Source organism: Crassostrea angulata, chromosome 4 (assembly GCF_025612915.1).
Source record: "Crassostrea angulata isolate pt1a10 chromosome 4, ASM2561291v2, whole genome shotgun sequence".
NCBI lineage: Eukaryota > Metazoa > Mollusca > Bivalvia > Ostreida > Ostreidae > Magallana > Magallana angulata.
Genome location: NC_069114.1, coordinates 47,967,091 through 47,992,670, shown reverse-complemented (window position 1 = coordinate 47,992,670; position 25,580 = coordinate 47,967,091). Strand labels below are relative to the sequence as shown.

Sequence of the window (25,580 nt, the reverse complement as noted above, 5' to 3'; positions counted from 1 at the left end):
TTTAAAGTGCGGGATTATCAGAAATTAAAAATCAAATTTTCTGTCAAGTACCAGTCTGACGTGAAGTGAATTAGTAGTGGCTGGCTTTAATCAGACTGGTCAAATACCATAATTTGACAAACTAACATTATCAATATTGAATTGTCATTAGATATAGGCCTACTTACCTTGTTTTATAAGTAAAAAAAAAAGAAACCCCGCAGATTTTTCAGCTTACCATTTACCACCATATTGAAAATTAAAGTTTAATTTCCCAAAACAAGCCCTGCTCAGAGTGTAGACAGTGTACACCTACATGTAGTGTACACTTTTGCCCTTGGTTATATATACAATAGTGTACACCGGTTGTAAGGTGTACAATAAGGTAAGGTGTTAAATAGTACGAACAATTTAGATATTTTTTGCAATCGTATGTATTCATACGCCAGAGTTCAATAAAGTCTCGTTCAATCATCGGCTGTCTCCGCAAATCTCCGACAAGCAGAGAGTCATTCTATATTAAGAGGTCGCGTCATCAAGCTATCACGTGACCTGGTGAACACTCTTGTCTGTTGGAGATTGACGGAGACAGCCGAGCATCTGGTTGAACGAGACTAGAGTTCATTATTGCTTCAGCCTTGAATCAATACAATTTGTTGAATATTTCGATTACTTATACATAGTTTGATGGAATCAATTCTATCTTTAATCATTACACTACACGATTCATACGGGGTTTTTCTCAAAATTTTTGTCGGAAAAGTCCGAGAATTCATATTATAAAAATGTGCGTAATTCAAAGACAGATTATCAACTACTTGCCAAGCAAAGTAACATATCGTTGATTTTGAAATGAATAATAATCGATAAAATCAACTCCCGTCAGTACTTCAGTACTTTGATTATAGATTAAAACGACAAAGACTTCATATGTCATACATGAGCATGGTTTGAATAATACCCCTCTGAAAAAAAGTGGGTTAAAAGACCCGGATCAAAATATTGGATAAAGAAAACGCCATTGGTTCACATGAAATAGGAGATAACAGAATTCTTGAAGAGAAACCAAAAACGGATATACTTGCATACTATAATATAGCTAAAATGTAAGAAGGGAAAAAATGCACCGTCATTGATGGGGGTGTGTACAGCGACGAAAAATTGGGCGCAGTTAAATTTTTTCTTTAAATAAATTAATTCTTTTCCTGGTACATATATAGACGTCCGACATTGTAGTGTGGTAGGGTGACTTACCCACTCCTAGACCTATTTTGGTTATTTCAAACAAAAACCGTAGGTTGACGCTTCCAAAAAGGGTGCTTAGCGATGTCATGATACAGTCTCCATGTCTCAACGATATCAAGTGTTCAATAAATTTAAAAGAAACGAGTTTTTATTCTTTTTATTAGATACCATAATTTAACAGGATGGTCAATAAATACAGATGACAGGTAGATGAGTGAGCAATAAAGCTGGATATAGACCGTCAATGAGAATACAGAGGAGATTATTTCTTAGATTATTTTTCCAAAAGCATTTGCATTTTGTAAGTGATTTCTGATGGTCAAAGCGTGCGCGTTTTGATTTTTATTTCTTAAATGAGTAGGCTCGCAGTAATTGTCTCGACAAAGGACATAATACTTATGCTCTCATTGGAAAATCCTTATTAAAAAAAATTATGAGAATATGACATCTCTGGACATATTATAAACAAAGTTTCCAGTCTAGAGGTAGTTAAGAGTTCTCTCCCATTAAAGGAACGAGTTTATCGTGTATTGAATATACAAATAAATGAAAAATCTGGAACATATCATTACGTGTTTAATTCCGCAAGAGTGCACACGAACTGAGCATTACAAACCAATTGCCAACGTCTCCGAGTACATTCGCAGAGTTCATAAATAAAATTTAGATATTCTTTCTCGTTCCATCCAATTCGTGGTTTGTAGATATCGAATCTGCGCAGATTCAGCGATATAAACAATGTAACGGACCTTCATCTCACAATGAATAGAAGTCAGACACATACTCTAACAAAGTATTTACAAATGTTCATATTCTCTCCCAGTCTTAAAACAGTCAGACAAGACTACGCGATCGCGGGTTTAGGATCACTCACGCATGCGCGCTCACTATGACTGTAAACTCCTTGATTGCAAGATACGATTGCTACTGTCCTTTGACGATAGCAGACGATGTAATATCCGGTGTTTTCCTTGGCGGGGAATACATTACTTCCGTCCGGTTTTCCAATGCATGATGGGAATTTGCTTTCACAAGGCTCACAGTTTGTTCCAAAACACTGATTTTCTACGTACTCGCCTAAAACAGAAATTAAACAAATACATAAATCGTTTGATTCACTTAGTTATATAGGTAAAATTTAGCAGATACATTCATTTACTTATTTGATTCACTTTGTAAAATGAGATTTTTTTTTTACAATGGTTATGAATTCTGCGAGCCTACTCACATGGAGACATGGGTATCTTCTTCCGCTTGGCGCAGTCTACCATCATGAACAGTTGGCAGCCGACAGCGGGGGAGGCGAACAGCTTGGGGTAGGTGCATTCTCTGAGGTAGGGCTTGTTCAGACCCTGGACGGTGGAGGGGTCGCTGCAGTTATAGTACCTTCCACAGTTCTCAGGATCAGGAATGATGGACGTCGGGTTGTCTCGGCAAAATTTCCCCAAAACCACTGAAAAATAAGAACAAACATTTTAAGGCATTTAATATTTAAACTTCATGATGTAAAAAAATCATACTGAAGCAGCTGAATAAGGGTCTTAAACCGTATCTCCAAGAGGAGTTTATGTTAGCCATCTTTTACACATACCTTTTGTGTAGAGATAACTCAGGTATAAAAAAAAATGACTACTCAAGTAACCATTCGCAGCTTCTCGGGTCTTTCCAGCAGAGTTTGGAAAAACACATCGGATGTATTTTAATATTAATATTACCGGATGTTAGATTTTTTATACAAAATTGAGTCCCTTCCCATCAAAGTATTAGCTAGACAGCCCTGTGTGTCTCTGTACACTGAATTGAACTTTATTTATTTTACAACGATTGATATGCAAGTTCTACAACTTATATTAATATCTCTCGTTGGCACGGATGTTAGCGCGAGGGGGTCATTGGTGTGGGAAGAAGCCAGAGTACCCGGAGAGAACCCACGTGTCCAAGCGGGCGACCGCCATACTCTATCACATACAGCCACTGTCGATCACGAGGATCAAACTCGGGTCGCAGCGGTGATAAGCGAGTGCATTGTCCACTACGCTACTTGTGTCTCTGTAGTGGTATATATCAATTTTCATATTGATATTATTTTTATAAAAGGTGGTGTCAAGGATTTAATACATACGATGTGTTTTTCCGAGCTCTTCCGGTTCTTGCGATTTCTCATTTAACCTACCTGGTGACACGTTCTCCGAGCACTGGCGCGTGGCCGGGTTGTACTTGGACACCTGACAGGCCTCCACGGACACGGTTCGGTTGCGGTAACACTTGATGTAGTACTCCGAGTCCAGTTTCCCGGGGTACGGGTTGTTGTTGTCCGGAAGGTTGATACAGCTTGGCAGACGGTCCTCACACGGTACACAGTTGGCAGAGTTTTGCTCGCAGTGGTTCTGTAGGTAGTCGCCTGGTAAAACAAGACAAAAACTTAAACTAGGCGATAAAGAAATGGCCAAAGATCGAATATAAAGCTTAAAAATCGTGTGACTGGATGGAACCATTCACCATCCAAACTTCCTTCTGTTGCATGTATGTTAATACTTTTTAAAGATTTCAACTATCACTACATGATATCATGAATTCGTGGATTATATACTCACAAGGCGCTTGGGGTTCTAGACGATCCCCGCATGTGACGTCACTAAAGTTTTTACACGTCATGGTGGTTATGTCAAACAGTTGTGGATATCTACACTCCCTAAGATGGCTATCGCCGATAGCTTGCCTGCAGTCGTAGTACTGTGCGCACTGGAGGGGGTGGGGCAGAATGTCTTTGGGCTTTTCAGTGCAGTGCTTTTTAACCATGTCTGTTGTTAAAAAAATACATGAACATATTTCTGTTGTCTGTGTAACACAAAACCAAAAGGATTTCACTTTTAAAAAGATAATGTTGAGATTGTGCTTCCAATTATGGTTCATCTGACAAACTGAACAAAGAATCCATGAAGAATTTGGACGACATTAACAAATTTAAGTATAACTCTTCAAACTTTTGCCTTGCATAGTTACCTTCTGTAAGTTGTGTTGCCTCTCTGACGCGTCCTAGCATTCCTTGAGTTCCTTCTCTTGAGCGTGTCTGTGTAGTATCTGTGACGCGTCCTAGCATCCCTTGCGAACCCTCTCTTGGGCGTGTCTCTGTATTATCTGTGACGCGTCCTAGCATCCCTTGTGAACCCTCTCTTGGGCGTGTCTGTGTATTATCTGTGACGCGTCCTAGCATCCCTTGTGAGCCGGTATCTGTGACGCGTCCTAGCATCCCTTGTGAGCCGGTATCTGTGACGCGTCCTAGTGCACCACCTGACCTTAATCGCGTACAGCGCCTCTCCACAGGGTCAAACACACCTTCCCGACATTTCTCTGTGGCGATGGTTCTGCCCCGGAAACATATGACGTAACTATCGCGGGTTGCATCACTGTTGGTAGGATGAAGCCCGTCCACTAATTTGGAGCAATCAAAATGGCGTTCACTGCACGGTTTACACGTGGGATTTGATGGCGGACAACGGTTTTGCAAATAGTCACCTGTGATGGAATATTTAGATCAAAAATTTTTTAAAAAGTTCAAGTTTCAAAGATATTCAGTTCAAACTAGTCCAAATTCATCAACTTTATACTTACAAGGTGAAGTATACTCTCTCCTCTTCCCACAATCAACAAGGGTAAAGTTCACACAGGTTGAGGATTGGTCATCAAATACGTGGGGGTACGGACATTCTCGGAGGAACGTGCGTGCTTTGATACTCTCCTCTCCGCAGTCAAAGTACTGGGCACAGTTCACGGGATTGGCTTTTATTTCGCCGGGATGAGCCTCGCAGTAAGCCCGTATAGCAACTATAGAAAATAAGATATAGATAATAAAATAAATTCAGAGTAAATTCTGAACGGAATATCTGTAAACCTAGAACTGATAAAGTTGCGTATACATCTAAATCTTTATATACCTGCTCCAATTTCCGTCCTACATTTCCTCTGCTTTGGGTCGAAGTAGCCTTCGGGGCAAGTCTCCACACTGACCGTGCGCCCCTCCCAGCAAATGACGAATGTGTCCGACATGTCTCTTCCCGGGAAAGTATTGTTGCCGTTCTCCCGCCCTACACACGAGGGCAGCCGCTCGGCACACGGTACACACGCCAGATCCCCTGGTCTACATTGGTTCTGCAGAGAATCACCTGAAAACAGATCCAGGGTTGTTACAAGATGGAGCTTGTAAGACACAAAAAGTTCTACTCTGTGCTGAATTTAAATTTGAATAAGGATAAGATCGTTAAGAAACTGAACTTTATCTCGACTTCTTTCTCAAAACAAAAAAAATCCAAATTGTCGTGTATCCTCCGAACGACACTGTGTCTCGAAATGAAAATGAGCGTCTCTCTCAAATAGAAGAGGAATGGTAATATAACAAAAGGATTATCAGTGATTTCAGCTTACGCCCGGACTTTCCTCAGAGAGGGTGACGCTAATTGGGACATATATAAGTAGATTTAATATATAAAGGAATTGTTGTAAGTGTATGATTCAAAACACAAGTGAAGCTCTTTGAAAAAAGCTTACCGCTTTTAAAGCAAAGTCTAAACAGCAATAAGTTATCAAAGAAAATTTTATTTTTTGTTTGATATAAATATCGCCTTCCACTACAAAGTATATGCCATAGCGTGTGGAACATTATTTATTCATGCACTTTTTAAGCATGCGTGTCTAAAACTGAGAAATTGGCACCTTACGCTTGTTAGTTGAGATCGACTGTAGTAGGGATGAGAGATCTTAGCAAGAGTTGTATTTTTTATTAAGTTTAAGGTTAACCTTAATGCGTTTAGCATCTTAATGTTATTATTGATACCCCGGTATTAGTTTTACCGTATCTAATATGCAAACTTCTTTACTGATATCAGCAATACCGTATCAAATTTTCATATATTTCGTATATGCACAAACAATACAGAAGGAAAAGAGCAAATACTAAGAAAGAACTATATATGATAAGAGTTAAATTTGGCCCCCATAATTCGCCATTTTTTAAGTGTTTCGGGTACAATAAAATATTAACTAATTTTTAAGAAGAGTTGTTAAAAAATATATTTTTCAACTATTTATTTGATTTATTTGCACTCACTGGCAGTAAATGACGTCAGAAGTGACGCCATTTCTATAATTCAATCAAAATCAGCCAAAAATTGACATTTTTCTTATCGTTTTACGAATGGGAAATATAGAGCGCATGCTTGAACAAGGAAAATTTTTTTTGTCACTTATCAGTCTTGCCTAGATACATCTCTGATTAAAATATTTTATTTGTTCAAGAATGCGCTCTATGTTTTCGGAAGGAATCACTGCTTGAAAAAACCCTGTTTTACGCTAAAAATGCAAAAATGGCGGGAAAAGGTTGTCTTTACAATGTCATATTTCTAAATTGTGGGAACTTGAACCAAAATGAATATTACGTAAACACATCACATTATATCTGTACTAAGAAAACAAAGAATGATAGTAAAATGATGATGTTCATTTTAGGGGGCCATTTTAGGGCCCTTATTATATATAGTCCTTTATTTATATATGTTAAGTAACATTGCTTTCACCTAGTTGTAATAAAAAGAAAAAGCAATTCATTCATTCATAGCAATTTTAATTGCTTTTTTCGTTTTCTCGATTTTTAAGATTTGAAATCTAGGAAATTTGTGAAGTACGTAAAAAACTGGGGTAGAAAATTATCTCCATTGTGCCGGACAGTATTTCAAGTTTTCAACCAATGAAATAAATGTAAATTTTCAAATCATGTCTTTTCTACCAATCACAAAAGAGAGGAAGTGCACAACCCGGAGACTATCTATTACCTTAACTATTTATACCCTCTTCCAAGGAAGACGGTAATAAAAATGGAATAAGTTTTTAATACAGATGTTACCCTTCCTTAATATTGGCTATTCCAATAAGAGGCCAATGATGCACATTTTGTATGTAACATTGTGGAGTATGGATACAAACATTAAGGTTAAAGTCTATACTTACACGGATTCAAAGGGATGACCCTGGAGCCACAGGATACCGAGCTATAGGCCTCGCATCGTCGGGATACCTGGTCAAACAGATCCGGGTACTTGCATTCAAACATATACCGTCCGTAGTCTCCGTTCGGCCTTGAACAGTCGAAATATTTTGAACAGTCTCTGGGGTGTGCCACCTTGACGCCTGGGTTTGCGTCACAGAATGCACGCGGGTTGGCTGAAAATGGAACAAGAATTGTATTCCTTCACGAGCTTGACTCATAAGGCATTTCATAAGTCAATCAATTCATTTGGCCAGAATGGATACCTGGATTAATTTCGGAAGCAATGGAGACGCATGATTTGACAATTGGGTCGTAAATGCCGGCTTCACAGGTTCTGACAAATATGGTTCTGTCGTTGAAGCAGGTGATGTACAGGGGCCCGCCTGGCTGCCCGGGGTACGTGTTATTTCCGTTCGGGAGCCCGTTGCATGATGGGATACGTTCCCTACATGGCTTACAAGTCGTCTGTCCGGCTGGACACAACTCGTTCTGGATGTAGTCACCTGTAAACAAGGTAATGAGAGGTGAGCAGGTGTCGTTTATGAATCCGCTTTACGCCTACGATATCAACATGGTGTGTCAGTTTTAACGGTTTTCAAAAAGAAATCTAATGCTAACTTAAGTGTTTAAATTTTTCAGCTTATCATTTGACTTAATAATATCGCCGCCTTGATATTGGCAGTTGTACATTCGAATAACTGTTTGATATCTGAATAGCATTTTAATTGTATACATACCAGGTATTACTATACTCTGTCCCAAGTTTTTGCTTTTACCACTTTTTGCATGATATTTCAATAATAGTAAATACCTTTTTGCTCTAACTACGTTCATCCACTAATATGAAAAATGTCCAGTTTATCTGTTTTGAAACGCCCCCTCTACCGCTTCAGGTTTCAATACACATCCAAAAATTGAAAGTCTACGGAGATTTTGCATTGCATCAGCCATTAATAAGCCCGGATGATAACGTTAAAAAATTGCGCGATGTATTCCGAGTGTATTCCGAATGGAGAAAAGATGTAAACATTTCCCATTATAAATCTCCGTATGAAAATTGTTTTCGTTCCTGTGAAATATTATGAGTGAAAAGGGATAATTGTTCAATGAATTTATCTTGGATATATTCCCTTTCATCGATTTCAATTGTATTTCTTTCACAGGTATGTGTATTTTTATTAAAAATCATCAAAAATTGATAGAAGCAATAACTAGGGACAGATTTTAATACCGATGCAAGTTACGTGTATTTTTCGTAAGAAAGGCACCAAACGTTTGATATTAATCGCCCAAAATTGACTTTCTGCAACCATTTTCTGAAAGATAAACTGCAGACCGTCGCTACTTACACGGATCAATGGGCACTCTTCTTCTGCCGCACCGGACCTGCATGAAGGGTCTACATCTCTTGAGCTCGGAGTCGTAGAGCTTTGGGTATTCGCACTCGTCAACGTAGGCGCCATATTTACTGTTGGGGAGCGAACAGTCATAGAACCGAGCACAGTTATCTGAGTCAGGAAGCCTCTCATTCGGGTTCGCTTGACAATATGCTACGGGATTACCTAAAAGAGAAATTATCGTTTCTTACAGAGATTTATTGTTAAATAAAGAAAAGAATAAAAGAAATATATATATTGTTCAGGTAATAAATCTTTTGCAACCTGATTGAGAAAAAGACACCCTAGATTGTGTTAAAGAATTCGTCTGTAGAGGGAGATTGCTTTGGATGATTAGGGTATTAAAGAGCTGTGGCTAAATAAAGTTAAGTTTTGATGGTGTACTCCCCCTCTCCCTATAGATTTAGTAATAAATGATTTCTAAATACAGTGATGAACATTTGTACTCACTCGAATCCGCTACCTCTCGACATTGCCTCAAAGCCTCATCGAACACCCCCTTCAGGCAAGTCATGACCCTGAGTGTCCTCTCCATCTTACAGATCAAGTACTTGTTGGGGATGGTGGGGTGTGGGTGCGTCCCGTCACGAAGATTCCTACAGCTGGGCAGGCGCACACTGCACGGAACACACTTCCGTTGGTCGATCTCTGTGCACGGTTTGTGGGAGAACTCATAATCACCTTGATAAATGACAATCATTAAATTATGGCATTGACCTTAAACTTACTGTAATTCAAGAGAAAATGCGCATGGTAACGTACGTAAAGACTACTGAACTACCAAAAGCTGCAAATCTTTTTTAGATCTATAGAAAAAATTCGGTTTGGTCTGTCAACCCGATTTTTTTCATAACGCAATATAACTGCAGCTATACTACAAAGTGATACCCTCGTGTAAGAGTATACATGTCTTAAAACTTTGGCACATACATGGGCTCTTTGGCTCCAATCTCCTTCCACAGTTTACAAGGTCAAAAGATTGGCAAGGCGTGCCACTGTTGGTATCGTTCTCTGACACCAGCAGAGGGTAGGGACACTCCTGGAGGTAGTTTCCGAGGGGCGTGTTCATCTGGCGACAGTCGATGTACTGGTGGCAGTTGTTAGGGTGAGGGACAACAGCTGACGGATTGGCCTTACAGTATGGACTAGGGTTCACTGTAGGATACAGAAAAAGACAATCATGTACAAAATGATTTGCACATCGGTAAAACGTTTACTTAACACATCGGTAAAACGTTAAGCTATTAAATTGAAAAGCATTAAGAGGGCTGGTTGATCGTAACCATTTTTAGACTATATTAATCTCCTTGATAAGAAGAGTTCCGTATAAAGATATACGAAAATATTTAAAAATGTTGAAAGCTAAAATATTTGGAATATTGTTTACTAAACGATACTAGTAGTTTATAGCTTAAGAATCGCATCAAAAATTGTGAATGATATGGTGGGTAATCTTAACCTATTCTTATTTTCGCCAGACTTTATTGATTTGTCAAAACATAGCTAAATACTTACATGGATCAAACTCCATGGCACATGATCCAAGAGCCGGGTCAAAATTAGGCGCCACGGCGGGACATTCAGTCACTCTTTTTGTCCGCTCGTCCATGCATTCCATAAAGAAGTTTTTTCTTCCGGGCACGGCCTGGGGTCCGTCCCTCTTACCGATACAGCTAGGATGCTCTGCCTCGCACGGGGGACAGGAACCGGCTGGATTCTCACAGATGAGGTTCATTTTGTAATCGCCTATAACAACGAACACACTTGCTATAACTAATGCTCACAAAATTCACCATTAATATACATTCATGAAGGACCCGTGTCAGAAGCATCTTTTTTTGCTACGATTAAAAAATAACCAAGAATTGTTTTTCTCTCAATCTTTTTTGTCAAAACAAATATCAGTGAATGAGTTTGTTCTTTGACAGATTTTCCAAATGCATGGTTAATATTTTATTTTAAATCAAATAGCTATTGCACGGTTTGCGTTATGGGTTAAGTTTGCTGGTTTACATACATGGCGCTTTTGGCTCTGGTCTAGTTCCACAGTTGATTTCTCTGTAGGATTTACAAGAGTTGTTGTAGCTGTCGAACAGATCCGGGTACCTGCATTCATGCTGGTACTGACCAATTCGAGAGTTCCTATTCGTGCAGTCTATGTAGCGTGCACAGTTATCTGGGTGCGCCATTATCGCCAATGGGTTCTCTGTGCAAAAAGCCACGGGGTCCGCTGAAAAAGATTTTGAAACATCAAAATAATACCAATGTCAATGTAAACCAATCTTGAATAAATCTCAGATTAAAAAATCTCTGAATGACACATTTTATGCAATTTTAAGCTTTTAATTGCTGCTAGATGTTGAGCAAAATGCAAATAGACAGTTTTAAAATGTGCAAAAATTAAAATTCCATGCAAGGGAAAAAGCAACTGATTCAGGATGATGCAGTGGGGGTTTTTAATCATACAATGTGCCTGTTGGGTATATTGAGAGTGTTAATGCAGTAGGTTACATCCATCAAACACAAAGCTAGCTCCTGGAACGGAAACAAACAGTTAGTTATAATCATCTACAAGATTAAAGCTATGGTGCTAAAATGTGCAAAATATACATTGGTTGCGTGAAGTCTTTCGCTGTATCAATATTATCACCAAATGGTTCCCAAAGCGAAGCTACCAAGCGCTCCAGAAAAAGTCCTTACATGGGTTAAACTGGGAGCTCCTTTTATCGACACACAGTCTTAAGGCAGGGCTAAATACTCCCGGGGAGCAGGACCGGAGCTGACTCATTAGTTCATTCTCACATACAATGAAAAATACGTCATTTCCGGGAATAGCTGTGGGCCCATCCGGCATTCCTGCGCAAGGTGCAACGGCACAGCTTCGTTGTTCGAAATCAAAGATGTACGGTTTGCAAGTATCAAATCCAAGGAATACATTGTTACTGCAGATGTAGAACTCGGTCGCCGACCCCGGTACCACGTTGAATCCGTCAGGTTTTCCGGTACAGTCTAGTTTCCTTGATGGTCTATCTCGTGAAAGGATTGGGATGGATCTGGATGTAGGCGTAAGCTGAGGAGGGGGTGTGGGGATACTTGGTATCACTTCACTGGGTAACTGTAAGTTGGTTTCTCGTGGTATGTTTCTGTTAGCTAAGGTTGTGGTACATTTTCTGAGTTCAGGGTCAAAATAATCTGGACTACAGGACCCATACTGGACCAAAACGTTTCCTTCGCACACGAAATATTCGGTATTGGTTTTCGGCATAGGATAATTTCCATCGCTGAGTCCGTCACAAGAGATGGTGTCGGCCCTTGGTCGGCATATCCTGTTCAAAGCGTCGTAGAAATTTGGGGAGCATGTGTCCTTGCCGGCATAGTTTTCTTTCTGGCACAGTATGTAGCCCATTTCATTCCCCGGCATCGGATTCCTGCCGTCAGGGAGGCCCTTGCAGTCGTACTCGGGCATACTGCACTCTGCGTTGATTGGGTCGTAGGTGTTCGGTGCGCATGATCTAATACTCAGTACATTGCCGTTCTGGCATTGCAAGTATTCAAAGTTATTGTTAGGAACGGCATGGTTTCCGTCCGGTTTTTGTCGGCAGCCGTTATACCGAACAGCGCAGGGGACACAATTAGGGTCCTCGCAATGTTGGTTTTTCTTCCATTCGCCTATAATGTTCAATCAGTCAATGAAATATCTTGTTAATTAACGCACTGTTCTATTTACTACTATGTAAAATTTTAAACTACGTTCCGATATATGTTGCAAACTACGCAATCGTTTTTAAAAAATGTTATTCTGAGAGAAAAATGATTACAACTTTTATCTAGATTACTCAAAATATTTACCATTACCATCACAATTATTTCATGCAAATCTGGAATTTATCCTTAGAATAACAACTAAAAGTAATTTAGTAAATGTAAATCCATGAATACATGCTCTCCAGCATCTCACTAAATGGAATCACTCTACATATATATACAAGTGATCTAACGCTACTCACAGGGATCCTTCGGTTCATAGCGCCACCTACAGTTGGCCGCCTCGCGCGGCACACAGCTCAGACTCTCGATGTTAAACAGCTGGGGGAAGGGGCATTCCCGGAGATATCGGCCCAGCACCGGGTCCTTCATCATAGCACTACAGTTATAGTACCTGGCACAGTTAGCGATGTGGGGGAAAATCTTCGTCGGGCGCTCGGTGCAGAAAGTGTCGACTGAGTCTGAAAATTTAAAAAAAGTTTTTAAAAACTTTTTTCATTTGCTTTAACGAAACAACCAAACACTATTTCTTGAAATTTATGAAAGAGTTTCTTACATGGATCCAGTTCGGTGGTACAGAATCGTAAGTTTGGATCATATACTCCGTATCGGCAAATTCCTACCGACAAGGTTCTCTCCTTGAAACAAGAAATATAAAAGGGGGACAACTCTCTTCCAATGAATGTGTTATTTCCGTCTCGCATCCCTTCACAAGATGGCGACCTTTCTTCACACGGCAGGGCGCACATTGGTCCGTTGCAGTTTCTTTGGGAATTTAAGTATTGACCTACATGAAAAGCAAAGTCTTGATTTTTCTTAATGAAAAATATAATTTGAGTAACATTTTTATTTCTTTAAGACAAAAACGTACATGGTGCTTTCGGGACAAATCGGCCTTTGCAGTTGACTTCCGGAAAGTCCTCGCAGAATCCAGTTTCTATCGAGAATAGCTGCGGATAAGGACATTCATCTTGGTTCAGTTCAAATCCCTCGTACCTAACAGCTAAACTAGAGCAGTTGAAGTAGCGGGCACAGTTGTTAGGGTCGGCGATTAGCAGTCCTTCGTTCCCTACACACATCGGGTGCATCTGACCGCTCACGGGATTCCTGGAATTCCTGGGATTTGTTGGAAACATGGGATTGGCTGGACTCACGGGATTTGGTGGGTTTCGCATGTTTGGGGGTGGTGGTCTCTGTCCGTCGATATTTATCATAGGTGGAATACCTTTGATGGCCTGCATCGCCACCTCTTCTGGGTCATATGGAGCCTTGTCCGGGAAAAGAGTCGGAGCTGGAAAAAGAGCACGCTTATTTCTAATTCATTGTGATACAACTAACCCACGTGTTACAGTTTTATTCATTGGTTGTTGTTCAAAACACAGTGCTGTGTGCAGACTCAAATGAAAACCTACCGATATCTTCTCCTAAGCACCGTCTCTCGACAGGGTCAAAGATGTTCTGGCCTGGACAGGTCAGCATGTTGATGGTTCTCTCGCCGAGACACTCGATGTACCAGGGGGTCTGTTCACGCCCCAGGAAGGCGTTCTTACCGTCGGGCAGTCCCTCACAGCTTGGGTGCTCTAGTTCACATACCGGACAGTTAGCCCCCGTACACTGATACGCCTTGTAATCACCTGCAAAAAAGTTTTAAAGCTGTTGCAAAGCGTCTGTTTCATTATGCAAAGTTTCTTCTCTAGGTAACTTGCATATTCCGAATTTAATTAAAACTGATGCTAATTAGATGCACTGAGCAGGTTTATAATTTTCCCTCTCGGTCATGCATTTCACGGGGGGAAAAATCATCTGCAACATTTGTGTATATACAGTATATACAGTATACACATTTCTGTTTTGGCTGTCTATTTGTTTCTCTCTTAGCAAACATAGATAAATATCTTAAAAGTGCCATGTTCTTTCTTAACAAAAAGGGTATTAATTTTACATTGAAAAAATGTTTAAAATGACCCATGAAGAAGGACTTGGTTGGTCCTATGTACAAGTTAATGTGTACTCACAGGGGGCCTTGTACTCCCTCCGGCCGTTACACTGGACATCCTGGAAGTCCAGGCACGCCTGTTGGGTGGGGGAGTACAGCTTTGGGTAGGTGCATTCCTTGATCATCTGATTCTTGTCTCGGCAGTCAAAGTACTTTGTACAATCACCCGGATGTTCCATCCTTGCGAAAGGGTTCGTGGTACACAGAATGTCAACTGCGCCTAAATATCAATTGTATGTCTTTAAGTTCTGATTATTTAAATGTAATAAACTGCATTAATTCTTCTTTGAAAACGTAATACTTCTACATCCTGTTTACGTTATACTGTGCATACTGCAGTATAGTTTTGTTCGATATTTATTTGCTATGGAATTCTCCACGAAATATAGAGATTCCACAGATGATATATATTAAACTTACGAGGGTCGACCTCCCGGGTACACCGGCCCAGAACTGGGTCAAAGACCCCGTCCCGGCAGATCTCTATGCTCTCTGTCTTGTTGTTTTTGCACATCAAATAAAACTTGGTGAGTAGTCTCCCTTGATATGACGTAGGCCCATTCGGAACACCCTCACATCCGGGTATCAGATCGGTACATGGCGTGCAGCCCGGTCCAGAACACTGGTGTCTGACGTAATCACCTAAAGATACAAGATTACATCGATATGTCACTTCCATGTAAAGCAGTCAAACCTGGCTTTTGGCGACTTTTTGTCAGTTGACACTCGTTCCTAAAAGCTACTGTGTAACTTACAAAAATTTTGAAAATTGTTATTGGTGCATATTATTTTATTCTGATATGTATTATGTTAGATAATAAAGCCACTTTGAGTGTTCTGAATTCTTACAGGGGGAGAGAGGTTCCGCTCTGTCACCGCAGTCCACCGAGGCGTAGTCTTCACACCTGAGGGTTTGATCGTTGAACAGCTTGGGGTAGGGGCACTCGTTCAGGTAGGCCGGCTGGTTTGGCAGACTGTTCATGTTGCTACAGTCGTAAAACTGGGCGCACTGGGTGGGGTGCAACACCTGCACGGCCGGGTAGTCGGGACAGAAGGACATCACCACGTCTGAAAAATTAATAAACAGATTCAGGTAACAGACCAGTGTAGATTCAGGTATCGGTAGAACAACAAACAGGACTCGTTTATTACAAGGCATTTCTTTGCCAAATGTGAAGAATTCCTCAATTTTGACAGAAGCTCTACCAAGAACCTTGTAAATGATACTATTATAGTTCAAAACTTCCATCAAGATACATATGTGATGGTTTTCTTTTAATAATACAGCTAATTGGACAAACTTAAGGCTTAAATGAGCAATTCTGAAAGAGGAGGAGGGGAGGCAATTGTAAAAAGTGTTCCTTCAATGCATGTTCAACTTTTGTGCAGACTACAGAACTACGAGAATATCGGAGATGTAAGTAAAAATAATACACACTCAGGTAAACTTCATAACATTGTGTACCTTTTCATTTCTCATTTAGTACCTGTAGATATTTTTACTCCGGTGTTCAATTATATCACCCAAATGCATTCCAATCACGCGTGCTGCACACAATAGCGATATTCATTGTGGGGAACAGGGTTTTTTTAGGGGATTTTACTTGATTTTACATGGATGATAAGGATTTTTTGTTAGGAACTGGCTGTCGTTTTTGGGATAAAAAAAGTTATATAAGAAATGTATACTTTAAGATAATGTTTTGTTTCCCATTTTTATATAATAATTATGATGTAATGACGTGTTACACGAAGGTCCTTATTATCAACAATTACTTTTTACAAGTATTTTTTTCTTTCTCTTTTTTTTTTTTGAACATGTTTATTTTTCATTTAAATGAATATTCGAGTTATGGATCTTTTGATGTGTGTAGTTTTTTTTTAGTTTTTTCCGTTATGATTTGTACGTGAAATAAATAACCAGGTGATATATTCATTGTGTTAGATATTTTATTTCTTTTCCATGTTTTGTTCGCAATGTTTCAAAAAAAAAATCCACCATACAATGCACGTATTGAACTTTCTGATTCAACAAAGTTAACCAATTCCAAAAACGAAAAAAAGAACTAATATACAAGTTATATCGTCCAATTTACAACCGTTACGGATTGTTAATGACTGGTTTTGAATGACAGAAAATTGGAAGATTTCATTAATCATAAGAATTCATGGACTTAATCACTGTATTATCAATTTCCTTTGTCTCCCATTAATCAAAAGTGTCAATTAGGAGCGATGAGCTGTTGACAGTTTCGTATAATTGAATTGTTTTTCTGTCGAAGTTCGATGCTTTTGATCTAATACCAAATAAAGGTCGTTCTGTCTTCCAGTATTTGGGATTGAGAAATTGGAAAGATATACATATATCAGGTCATTTCTAGACATTAATTGAATGGTTTTTGTCACGATTATTTAATTTTAGTTTGTGACATCAATATAACACATGTAGAACAATTATACACCATAAAGCGCCCCACAAACCGCGGAACTAAACGACTGCCTACGTCATAACCCAGCTATAATTCCGCTGCAGATTTCTGTTGAATACTGATAAATCTAAAGTTGTTTGCAGAAGTCAATAATGGATTAAACATTGGCTAGATAATTTCAGATAGTGTACATGTAATATTTTACAAACGATAAAAATACAATTTCCCTTCAACTCAAAGTAGTTTATTTGAAGTAACTGAAAGTCTATTCACTTATTAAAGCCCATTTCGAGGTTGTTTTTTTTTAGTTTGATCATTTCCAAAACGCTCCAAAATATAAAAAAATATGTGTAAAAATAACCATAAAAGACCTGAAAATTACATTCCAATAAACAAACAAATCAAAATAGGTCATTTGGTTTCGAGATACTACCACTCAGAATAAAGTATACATGTGCGGTACTGCAGAGAACAGTAGCCGAGCACTTCTAAAGATTCTGCACGATGATCGAAATGGGGGACCAATGCTACTTTTTGCTTAAATAAACCTTATAATGAATGTGAAAAGATTTATATCATTTCGTATGAATCACTGATGTACACAACATTAGTACATGTGTTATGGTATTCGTTATATAAAGAACTGCGAACGCTAACGTCCGTTTCCCGTTTTACATCCAAATATTTCGGAATTTCTGTCAGATATTAAAAAACTAAGTTTTCTACTAAAAAGTATAATCAAATTCTAATCAATTTTTATCAAAACAAAATTTGTAATAAAATTATTTATTTTTAAACAAAAGTTTTGCTTACGCGGGGTCTAAAAAAAAAATTCATTGAAATCGGTCTCTATGAGTGAGGAAAATTTTATTTAGCGGCCAATATGTGCATAAAAACTTAATAATAACATATTTACGATATGTATTAAAGTAAAATTTCATTTTAATTCATATCTGTTAATTAGTTTTCGAAAATTTACAAAGCAAAATTCTTTTTTTGGAATGTATTTCGGTCTGTAGACATATGCCCCCCCCCCCCCCCCCACCGTGAAACAACAAACCCTTTAGTAGAAATATGCTAAAAAACAATAATTAAAACCCCTCAAAAGGAATTTTTGTTTCACGGGGGGGAAAGATGTTTTTAAAAACATTTCCGTTTTCCGTTATTTTCTATTATGAAATGAGCTATTTTAACCCAAAATACAAAGTTATCTCGCTTTGTTTGACCAAATCATTTATATTTAATGAAAATATACATAAATGTTTACATTATTATAAAAAATTAACTTTAATTAGACAACTTTCAAAAAATGACTTTTAGTTAGGCGGCTAGACAATGCTATCGTTCGCAGTCCTTCTCTTACAAAATTTGCCCGCACTAGTACATTGATAATATGTAGGTATGTGAAGTTTGGTGGATCATACCTGTATACCAGGTATATAGATATAAACAGCACGTTTACACCTGTACCTGTCGTGTAGTAGTCGATGTATGTATTGCTCGGCATTCACCTTAATATAACGAGGAGTGTCCTTGGACGTTTACAGATGATGTGTGGTCAACAGACAGACCGACCGATCTACCGTTAAATTACATATATGATTTGTTAAGCTATAAACTATCACTTTATTAAGAAGAAATTTAGTATTTTCTTATGTTTTTATACAGAACTCTTCTTCTAAAGGAGATCAATAAGGTCTAAAAATGGTCACGACTATCTAGTCCTCTTAATGGATAAATCTATGTAAAATGATGACGATGTTTGACCATGCCGTTATAAACAGTGTCGAATGATACCTAGAGGTTGTTTATCGATCAGTTATTTGTGTATTCCTTAAGCCAAATGTCTTATAAGATCAAACGACATGTGTTTGCAATGTTCGGTAAAAAGCTTTATATACTGTTTTTTGGTAGAACATTTACCTATATTAAACTGTATGTAGTTGGCGGTTATTTTTTCAGGATCTGGCTGGTAGGAGAGACATATCACCTTTGTCTCATTCCGTTTGCCTATTTACACACCAGATTTATGACTTGTCAGCTTTGTCAGGATATTTTAGGGAGACGTTGTGATTTTAATTCACTTTGCTCGCTTTTTTTAATTAACCTTTAGGGGTTAATCCGCGTTCTTAAATGTGTGAAGGATCCACATAAACAACTACCGGTTTATTACACAGTAACATACACCGTCCGTAGAATCAAAATTTTGAAAAACGGAATTGCAATGTTGTATAATGCATTTAAAAATAATTCTATTGTAAAACAATGAATCATAATAATAAACATATAAATCAAACTATAGGGGGGACACGCCTCTTGAAATGTATTCAAAATGGTCTTTGTTTATCTATTGTGTCAGAGGCTTACGCATATTTCAATGTTGATAGAGGGTTATGGTATATCTTAAGAAGGCTGGATGGTTGCTGCCATTTTTAGACTGTACTGATCTCCTTTAAAAGATCTCTGTATAAAGATACAGGAAAATGCTTAAAATTTATGGAGTTTAATCTAAGGAGTAAGGAATCATTATTTTGTATTATGGGGTGATTAAATACGGTCGGGTGATAAGATCTAATAAAGCCCGAAGGGCTTTATGATAGATTTGATCACACCAACCGTATTTGATCACCTCATAATATTAAAAGAAAGTTTCCTTATTACTTGTATTTATATAATTTTCAGCAACTGTAAGATTAAATATCAAAATAGTTATCAATGAAATATATTGGACTATTCGTTACAAAAATCGATTCGTAAATTAAAGTTATCACAGAAAAACACATTGGATAATGTAAATATTACTAAATAATAGTTAATAGCTTAAAAATCATGTTTATAAAACTTTAAGGTAGTGTACACATGATGAGTAGTTTGATGACCACCAAGTCCCCGTATGCACATACGCAAATAACAGAAAGAAATATTTTGGAGGGGAAGAGCACCTTATTATTATTTTATTGAAAACATCATTTGTCTGTAAAAGGTCTGAGAGCTCGTTGATAGATTCTATTAAAAGATTTGTCCATTTCAAAATATCATTTTTTTTGGGCAAACATTATCTTTGTTATTCGTTTACACCATTCTAGAATCAAATTGCACGCGATGTAATATTCTGACAAGTGACAGTTGTAGTGCATTCTTAAGATAACGTATGACAGAAAGGACAGAACTTGAAAGCAGTCAACTTTTATCAAATCAGAATTTAATTACAAAATAATTAATTCCTCTAACACTTTGACACAGCCCGTCGCCGTTTGAGAACGCGTAGTTACAAAATGAGATAAAAAACAAAAATTAAATTTTGTGCATTAATAAACCATATGACGTCTTTTTCTTTTGAATTTAAAAACAGTAATTAACAATCTGCAATGCATACCAGAGCATTGCAACACTTTGTTAAAACTTCAAGATAGCAAGAACTGATCCAAACTTAGGACAAGGAGAACGAGAAAACGAACAGGGACAGATGAACCAGTACCACCATCAAAAGGTCTATAACATTTGATAGGCTTAGTTTATTCTCTTTTGAGAAATGGACAGGCATAGTCTATGCCTGTCCACTTCTCAAAAGAGAATAGACTTAGTTCCACAAACACTTCAACACCAAAATAATTTGTTCCTTGACAGCGCAAACATTAGGCCAGGTTTTCATGTTGGGCAGGTCTAAGTACGTGTACTTACCCCCGGTACTTGGACACGGTTTGCTGACGTTCTGCGGCCAGGTGCACGTTTTGCTGCCATAGTTGTAATATAGCGAGGCCGGACAGTCTATCCAGAAGGGCATCTTTAAGCCGTTGGCATTCTGGCAATGAAGGTATCCGTGACAGTTCCACGGAATCCCGACATACACTTCATCGTTAGCACAGAAGTCTATCAGGTTGGGATAATATCCTCGTTTTAATTTCGCGGAAGCTAATCCAATTGTCAGAACACTTATATAACACAGATATAGTAGATTTTGATGAAAGGACATTCTGGAAAACGAAAGATGAAATAAATTAAGAAATATAAAAATATTTGAATCAGTCTCTCTAACTCTACAGCAGATCCGTCATGTCGCGTATTATTGCTGTCTCCAAAGTCACCTGGATTTCAGTTATTCGTGTGGATTTCACAAAGTTTGAGTTAAGAAATCGTTTGACATGCTGCTCTTATATTTATATGGAATTCTATATTAATTATGCAAAAACAAAACCACTGTATGGCTGTCCTATAGGCTATTTTGTTCTCACGCTAGACTGAACACGGTACGTAGTTGGCTCGCCCAGTATCGAACACTAGGGCAGCACCAAGAGATAAAAAACTTCAGGCCGAACAACGGTAACTCATTAACATTATTCGGTGTTGTTGCTTGTTTGGAATTCAATAGTTTGTTGATTATTGTTTTAGTGTCAGACAAAATCTAATCATAACTCTATGTAGCACTGAAACTGTTTGAATGCCCAAACGTTATCTGACCAATCAATAAATACTTGTAAATTCAAAATTCGTTGCATATAACCTGAGGTCACGGTGAAATGGAACACCCCCTTAAAAATATGGCCTGAATTCTAACGTTATAAGTTATGTTATACAATGTGGAGTACATGCTGTGTACTAAATATTAAAAATGTTGATTTATGTGAAATACGATAAACAGAATGATTTCTTTTTGAATACTAATCACAAATGAGACCTTTCTGTGACATTTTCATTGTCCTTCAACTTCATAGCTATGATGAATTTAAGCAACAAGCGTTACACCCTTGAACTTTTCTATATACGCCAAACCTAAACAACAATAGCTGGTTCAATAGTTGAAATGCTTGTTTGTTTTTCTTTCTTTGTTTTATAAGACACATTGTATTGAATATAATCGACCGATGTACATGTACATGTATGGTGTACATAATGTATATATGATATGAGGATACAATAGGAATATTAATTAGTAAGTCTGCATATTGCTTATTTCTTGAATATTTGAAATGGAGCTGAACTAATACTAGTATATCTTCTGAGGAACCCTTTAGAAGCATTCCGTCATTTTGATTTTATCTTAAAAGAAAGATCCAATTGGTCGGCAATGAAGTACTGGATAAAATGACTATGACAGGCATTGCATATCAAGCATGCATATCCCGGTGTTAATGATGATTAAATCATTAGAATTATGTTGTCTAAGTGTCAAATACAAGACATCGCCCTCATTCAGATGTACAGATCATAGTAATAACGAATGTAATTAACATTAGGACCCCAACGAAGCACAAACAAGTGGCTATTTGCATACACTTTTCCCGGCCTTTAGGTAATATGAAGAAGTGGATTGTATATTCATTGTTATATCAATGCATGCACATGCATTCATGTTTGGAAGTATCATCTGAGGGTCTTGAAGAAGTTTTTATGCATTTAAGTTGGAGGTTCGTTTCCAGCATACACTATATACCGACTTATTCTTGAATTTCATTTTCATGTTAGTTACAAAACCCACTGACAATAGATGATATTTTTACTTTTGCATGGTTTTTTTTATTACTTGTAGTTTATATTTGCGCCATCTTACTGTGATTCCACTGCCGATCATCACTCATAAACAACAATGACGCGCTACTTATTGCTAATAAGGCGGGAAGTGTGACCCTTGACCTCAATAAAATGGCGAGGTTTGTTATAATACACGACAGGCACACACTTGTTGACTTAATCAGGCGCCTACGTCTTCGAATATTTGCACGATTCAGAAGGTTATGACCAAGCCATGCATTTGTTACCAAACAAAATAAATAGACTCCAGTTGACTTTTTTCATCCGACGGTTAAAATATGAAAATATCTGTAAATATGAATTTACTTAATATACATTTATCGTGGAGATGATTGGTGAAATATTTTTCCAATCACAATTATTTATTGACTGTTATCCAGTCAACCTAAACATAATCAATTTTCAATGAGAAACAAAATCATAATGAACAATGCGACCTATTTAATGCCAAAAGACAACGAGATAGTAAACAACCTAAACAACCCTTGCTAACACCAAAATTTGAATTTATTCGTCTTGGGTGATGTATATATAAATCTACAGACACGACGCATGGAACTCGTAAAAATATACGAATGTGGCAATAACATGAATCAAATCTAATAGGAACATTTGTCATGTGTATGTTATTAATGAAAATTTATACAAAAACATTGAAGTTGTGACTTTCCATTGGCTGGACATATCCTTGGCTACAATTACCAAAAAGTTTCTCTTGTATAATTTATGTAAAGTACATAAAGTGTCGGCTTTGGTCCCAGGTAATTAGGGAAAAAAAAGGTTTCTAAATGTGCTTTGGCTAATTAACTCTAGAATTCTACAAGAATTGTATATGACATAAAAAAGGGTCTTCATTTGTCCTTATTACCATACAATTGTTTATACAGAAATGGAAACTGAGGGTCCCCCTATATGAACTTTTTTTTAAGAGAACTGACTATTGACAATAAATTATACACCCACACAATGAATACTGTTAGATGGTGATCATGGTCTAACCGCAATGGGGAACTGGTCAAGTCAATGATATATGCAGGTTCTAATGAAGTCCCATACTTTGGCACTCTTAAATTCGCCCCATAATGCATTGACTGTGTAGCATGTGAGGTCGCCATCGATATGGAGATATATAAGTAATACATCAATGCACGTAAAGCAGGCACTGACATGGTGTCCATAAAACCCGTGTTACACGGCGCCCTGCTCGATCGTTTTGTTATGCAAATCTTATCGTTAACTCGTTTTGATAGTGCAGCGTGGCCGAACGAGAGTTCACGATAGCCATTGACTGTCACCATAGGTGATGAAAATGCCACGTGACAGTTGTTGCTGTGGTGATTAGGAGAGTTGTCGGGATGTCATGTTCAAGTTTAGTTAACTGTCCAACCAACGTCGTTTTATATTTCAATTAACCTACTGTGAGGATGATATTAAATGCTAATTATTTACAACAGTGACACTATAAGATTGTGTCTAACCGCTGCGTTACATTTTTACGAAGATTTTGCATGTCTTTTAGGGATGTATATAAATCAGTACAATAAGAAAACGCCCTGTCGTGATGGCTGTAAAATCAAAGCTGTCAATTCTATTAATTATGACATGATTTTGTAGCAATAACACCGATGGCTTAACAAAACTAATTCATTCGCAATACATTATACAAACACAAACTCCCTTAATAAATACAACGTATATCAGCCACATTGCGTAAGATATTGAGAATATCATTATACACCACACTCTAATCAATGTAATCATTTAAATTCTTCTTCGTCAAAATTAACAGAATTAATTTTCTATGACCTCATTTCAACACAAAATTTTTCAAAGAATACTTCACTTGTCATAATATTTTGAATTAATTCATAAAGACTGGAGTCCCTTATTTTAAGGTCATTCTACTTTGATTACCTGGACCGTATAGAAACTATCAAATCTTAATCGTATGCAAAGTTTTACAAGAAATGATACTCTTATCCCTTAAATATTAATAATTTATCTTTCTAATTTTTTGGATGAACTATCAACCATTTGAAATCGGTTCTTTCTCACGCAAGTAGGAATACTTAAACAAGTTCTATTTTAAACGAATGTGTCTATTCCAGTCATAATCAAAAATCGGTACGTACCTGGTCATCTACAGAGGCTACCCAAAATAATTAAAATTCCTAAATAAATGTGAACATTGAGGACTTTCCGTGAGACAGCACCTGAGTGAGCCCCAGTCTTTCTTCTCTTCTACCAGAGAACTAAAGACCGGCGAGGATTCTCGAGTCCCGCACGCCTGAATGGGTCGTTATGATGAAACGTCGTCCTTTGTTCTTGTCAGATTTTTCTCCTATTTGCCATTCTACACAGAAATAATTAGTATACCTTATCATTTATCGACACTGTCATCTACGACACGACTCCCTATCACTTTTTGGCTCAGTTTTTTATGTGTCTGGATTAAATTAGACCTTATTAACCTGCATTGTGTGGCAAAGACATAAATTTATTGCTCGGTTTGTGTAGGTTAGCGATTTCTATATTTTTATAGCAATATTTTGTTATTTTTGTCGTAAAAATAGAAGTTATAATGTTTGACGGGAAGGAACGGTTTATCAACCTACTTGTACGCAGTAGGAATTTGGTTTTCTGCTTTTGATTGGTTTTCGGGTTTTTTTTCGTTTCTTTTTTCTTTTACATCATGTACTTGAACTTTGTAAGCAATTTTTAGATGGAGAATAGGGTTACAGTGAAAATTCTAGTTCATTCAAGCTACAGCTTTGTCGGTCAAGCACTTTTTCTTGCGCAATGTGGCTGAATGTTGGCCCGGGGTTCAAATCCACTCTGATAAAATCTAAAACAAAATATGACGTAAGCGTCAAAAGAACAGAAGCTACATGTAACTATTTGTTTTTCTATACAAAAAATATTTGAAACGAAAAAGATCAACTTTTATATTATAACATGAAATATATACTCACAGATATACGGACATAGTGTACAACAGCCTATAATTTACATGTTAACACACTTTATAACGAAAAAATTCTTTCTAATTGACTTCGTTCTGATTTCAAAATTATTAGAATGCAAAGGAACCCAATACCATTTATCTTTTTCACCAATAAATTTCATACTTTTAATTTTTAATGATTTTAAAAGATAATATTGTTTTAGATTTGCACGCTCTATTTTGAAAAAAAAAGACA

General features: G+C 37.5%; 1 protein-coding gene across 2 annotated transcripts; it reads right to left on the bottom strand.

The window, feature by feature from the left end:
• Window positions 1–1,366: 1,366 nt before the first annotated feature.
• Window positions 1,367–24,674, bottom strand: LOC128181183 (uncharacterized). Of its 2 annotated transcripts, XM_052849487.1 has the most exons (24): window positions 24,513–24,674; window positions 20,533–20,825; window positions 15,272–15,490; window positions 14,843–15,064; window positions 14,442–14,642; window positions 13,839–14,060; window positions 13,298–13,717; window positions 12,983–13,213; window positions 12,669–12,887; window positions 11,362–12,330; window positions 10,679–10,891; window positions 10,177–10,407; window positions 9,592–9,816; window positions 9,112–9,342; window positions 8,614–8,826; window positions 7,528–7,767; window positions 7,225–7,437; window positions 5,160–5,387; window positions 4,837–5,049; window positions 4,228–4,740; window positions 3,819–4,025; window positions 3,398–3,625; window positions 2,453–2,677; window positions 1,367–2,301 (listed from the first exon to the last, which is right to left on the bottom strand). In XM_052849487.1, exons 1-24 carry the CDS (start codon window positions 24,518–24,520, stop codon window positions 2,069–2,071), a joined length of 6,417 nt encoding a protein of 2,138 aa, XP_052705447.1. In that variant the 5' UTR covers window positions 24,521–24,674; the 3' UTR covers window positions 1,367–2,068. The 2 variants fall into 2 exon arrangements, with proteins under 2 accessions (XP_052705447.1, XP_052705448.1); XM_052849488.1 differs by lacking the exon at window positions 11,362–12,330 and having other exon boundaries at window positions 24,513–24,671.
• Window positions 24,675–25,580: the final 906 nt, after the last annotated feature.

Bases quoted from the DNA above. Each gene is read 5' to 3' on its own strand.
- LOC128181183 (XM_052849487.1), bottom strand. The intron at 5,050-5,159 runs GTATATAAAGAT...TATTTTCTATAG, and splicing joins TAGGACGGAAATTGGAGCAG to TTGCTATACGGGCTTACTGC. The intron at 2,678-3,397 runs GTAGGTTAAATG...CTTATTTTTCAG, and splicing joins CTCGGAGAACGTGTCACCAG to TGGTTTTGGGGAAATTTTGC.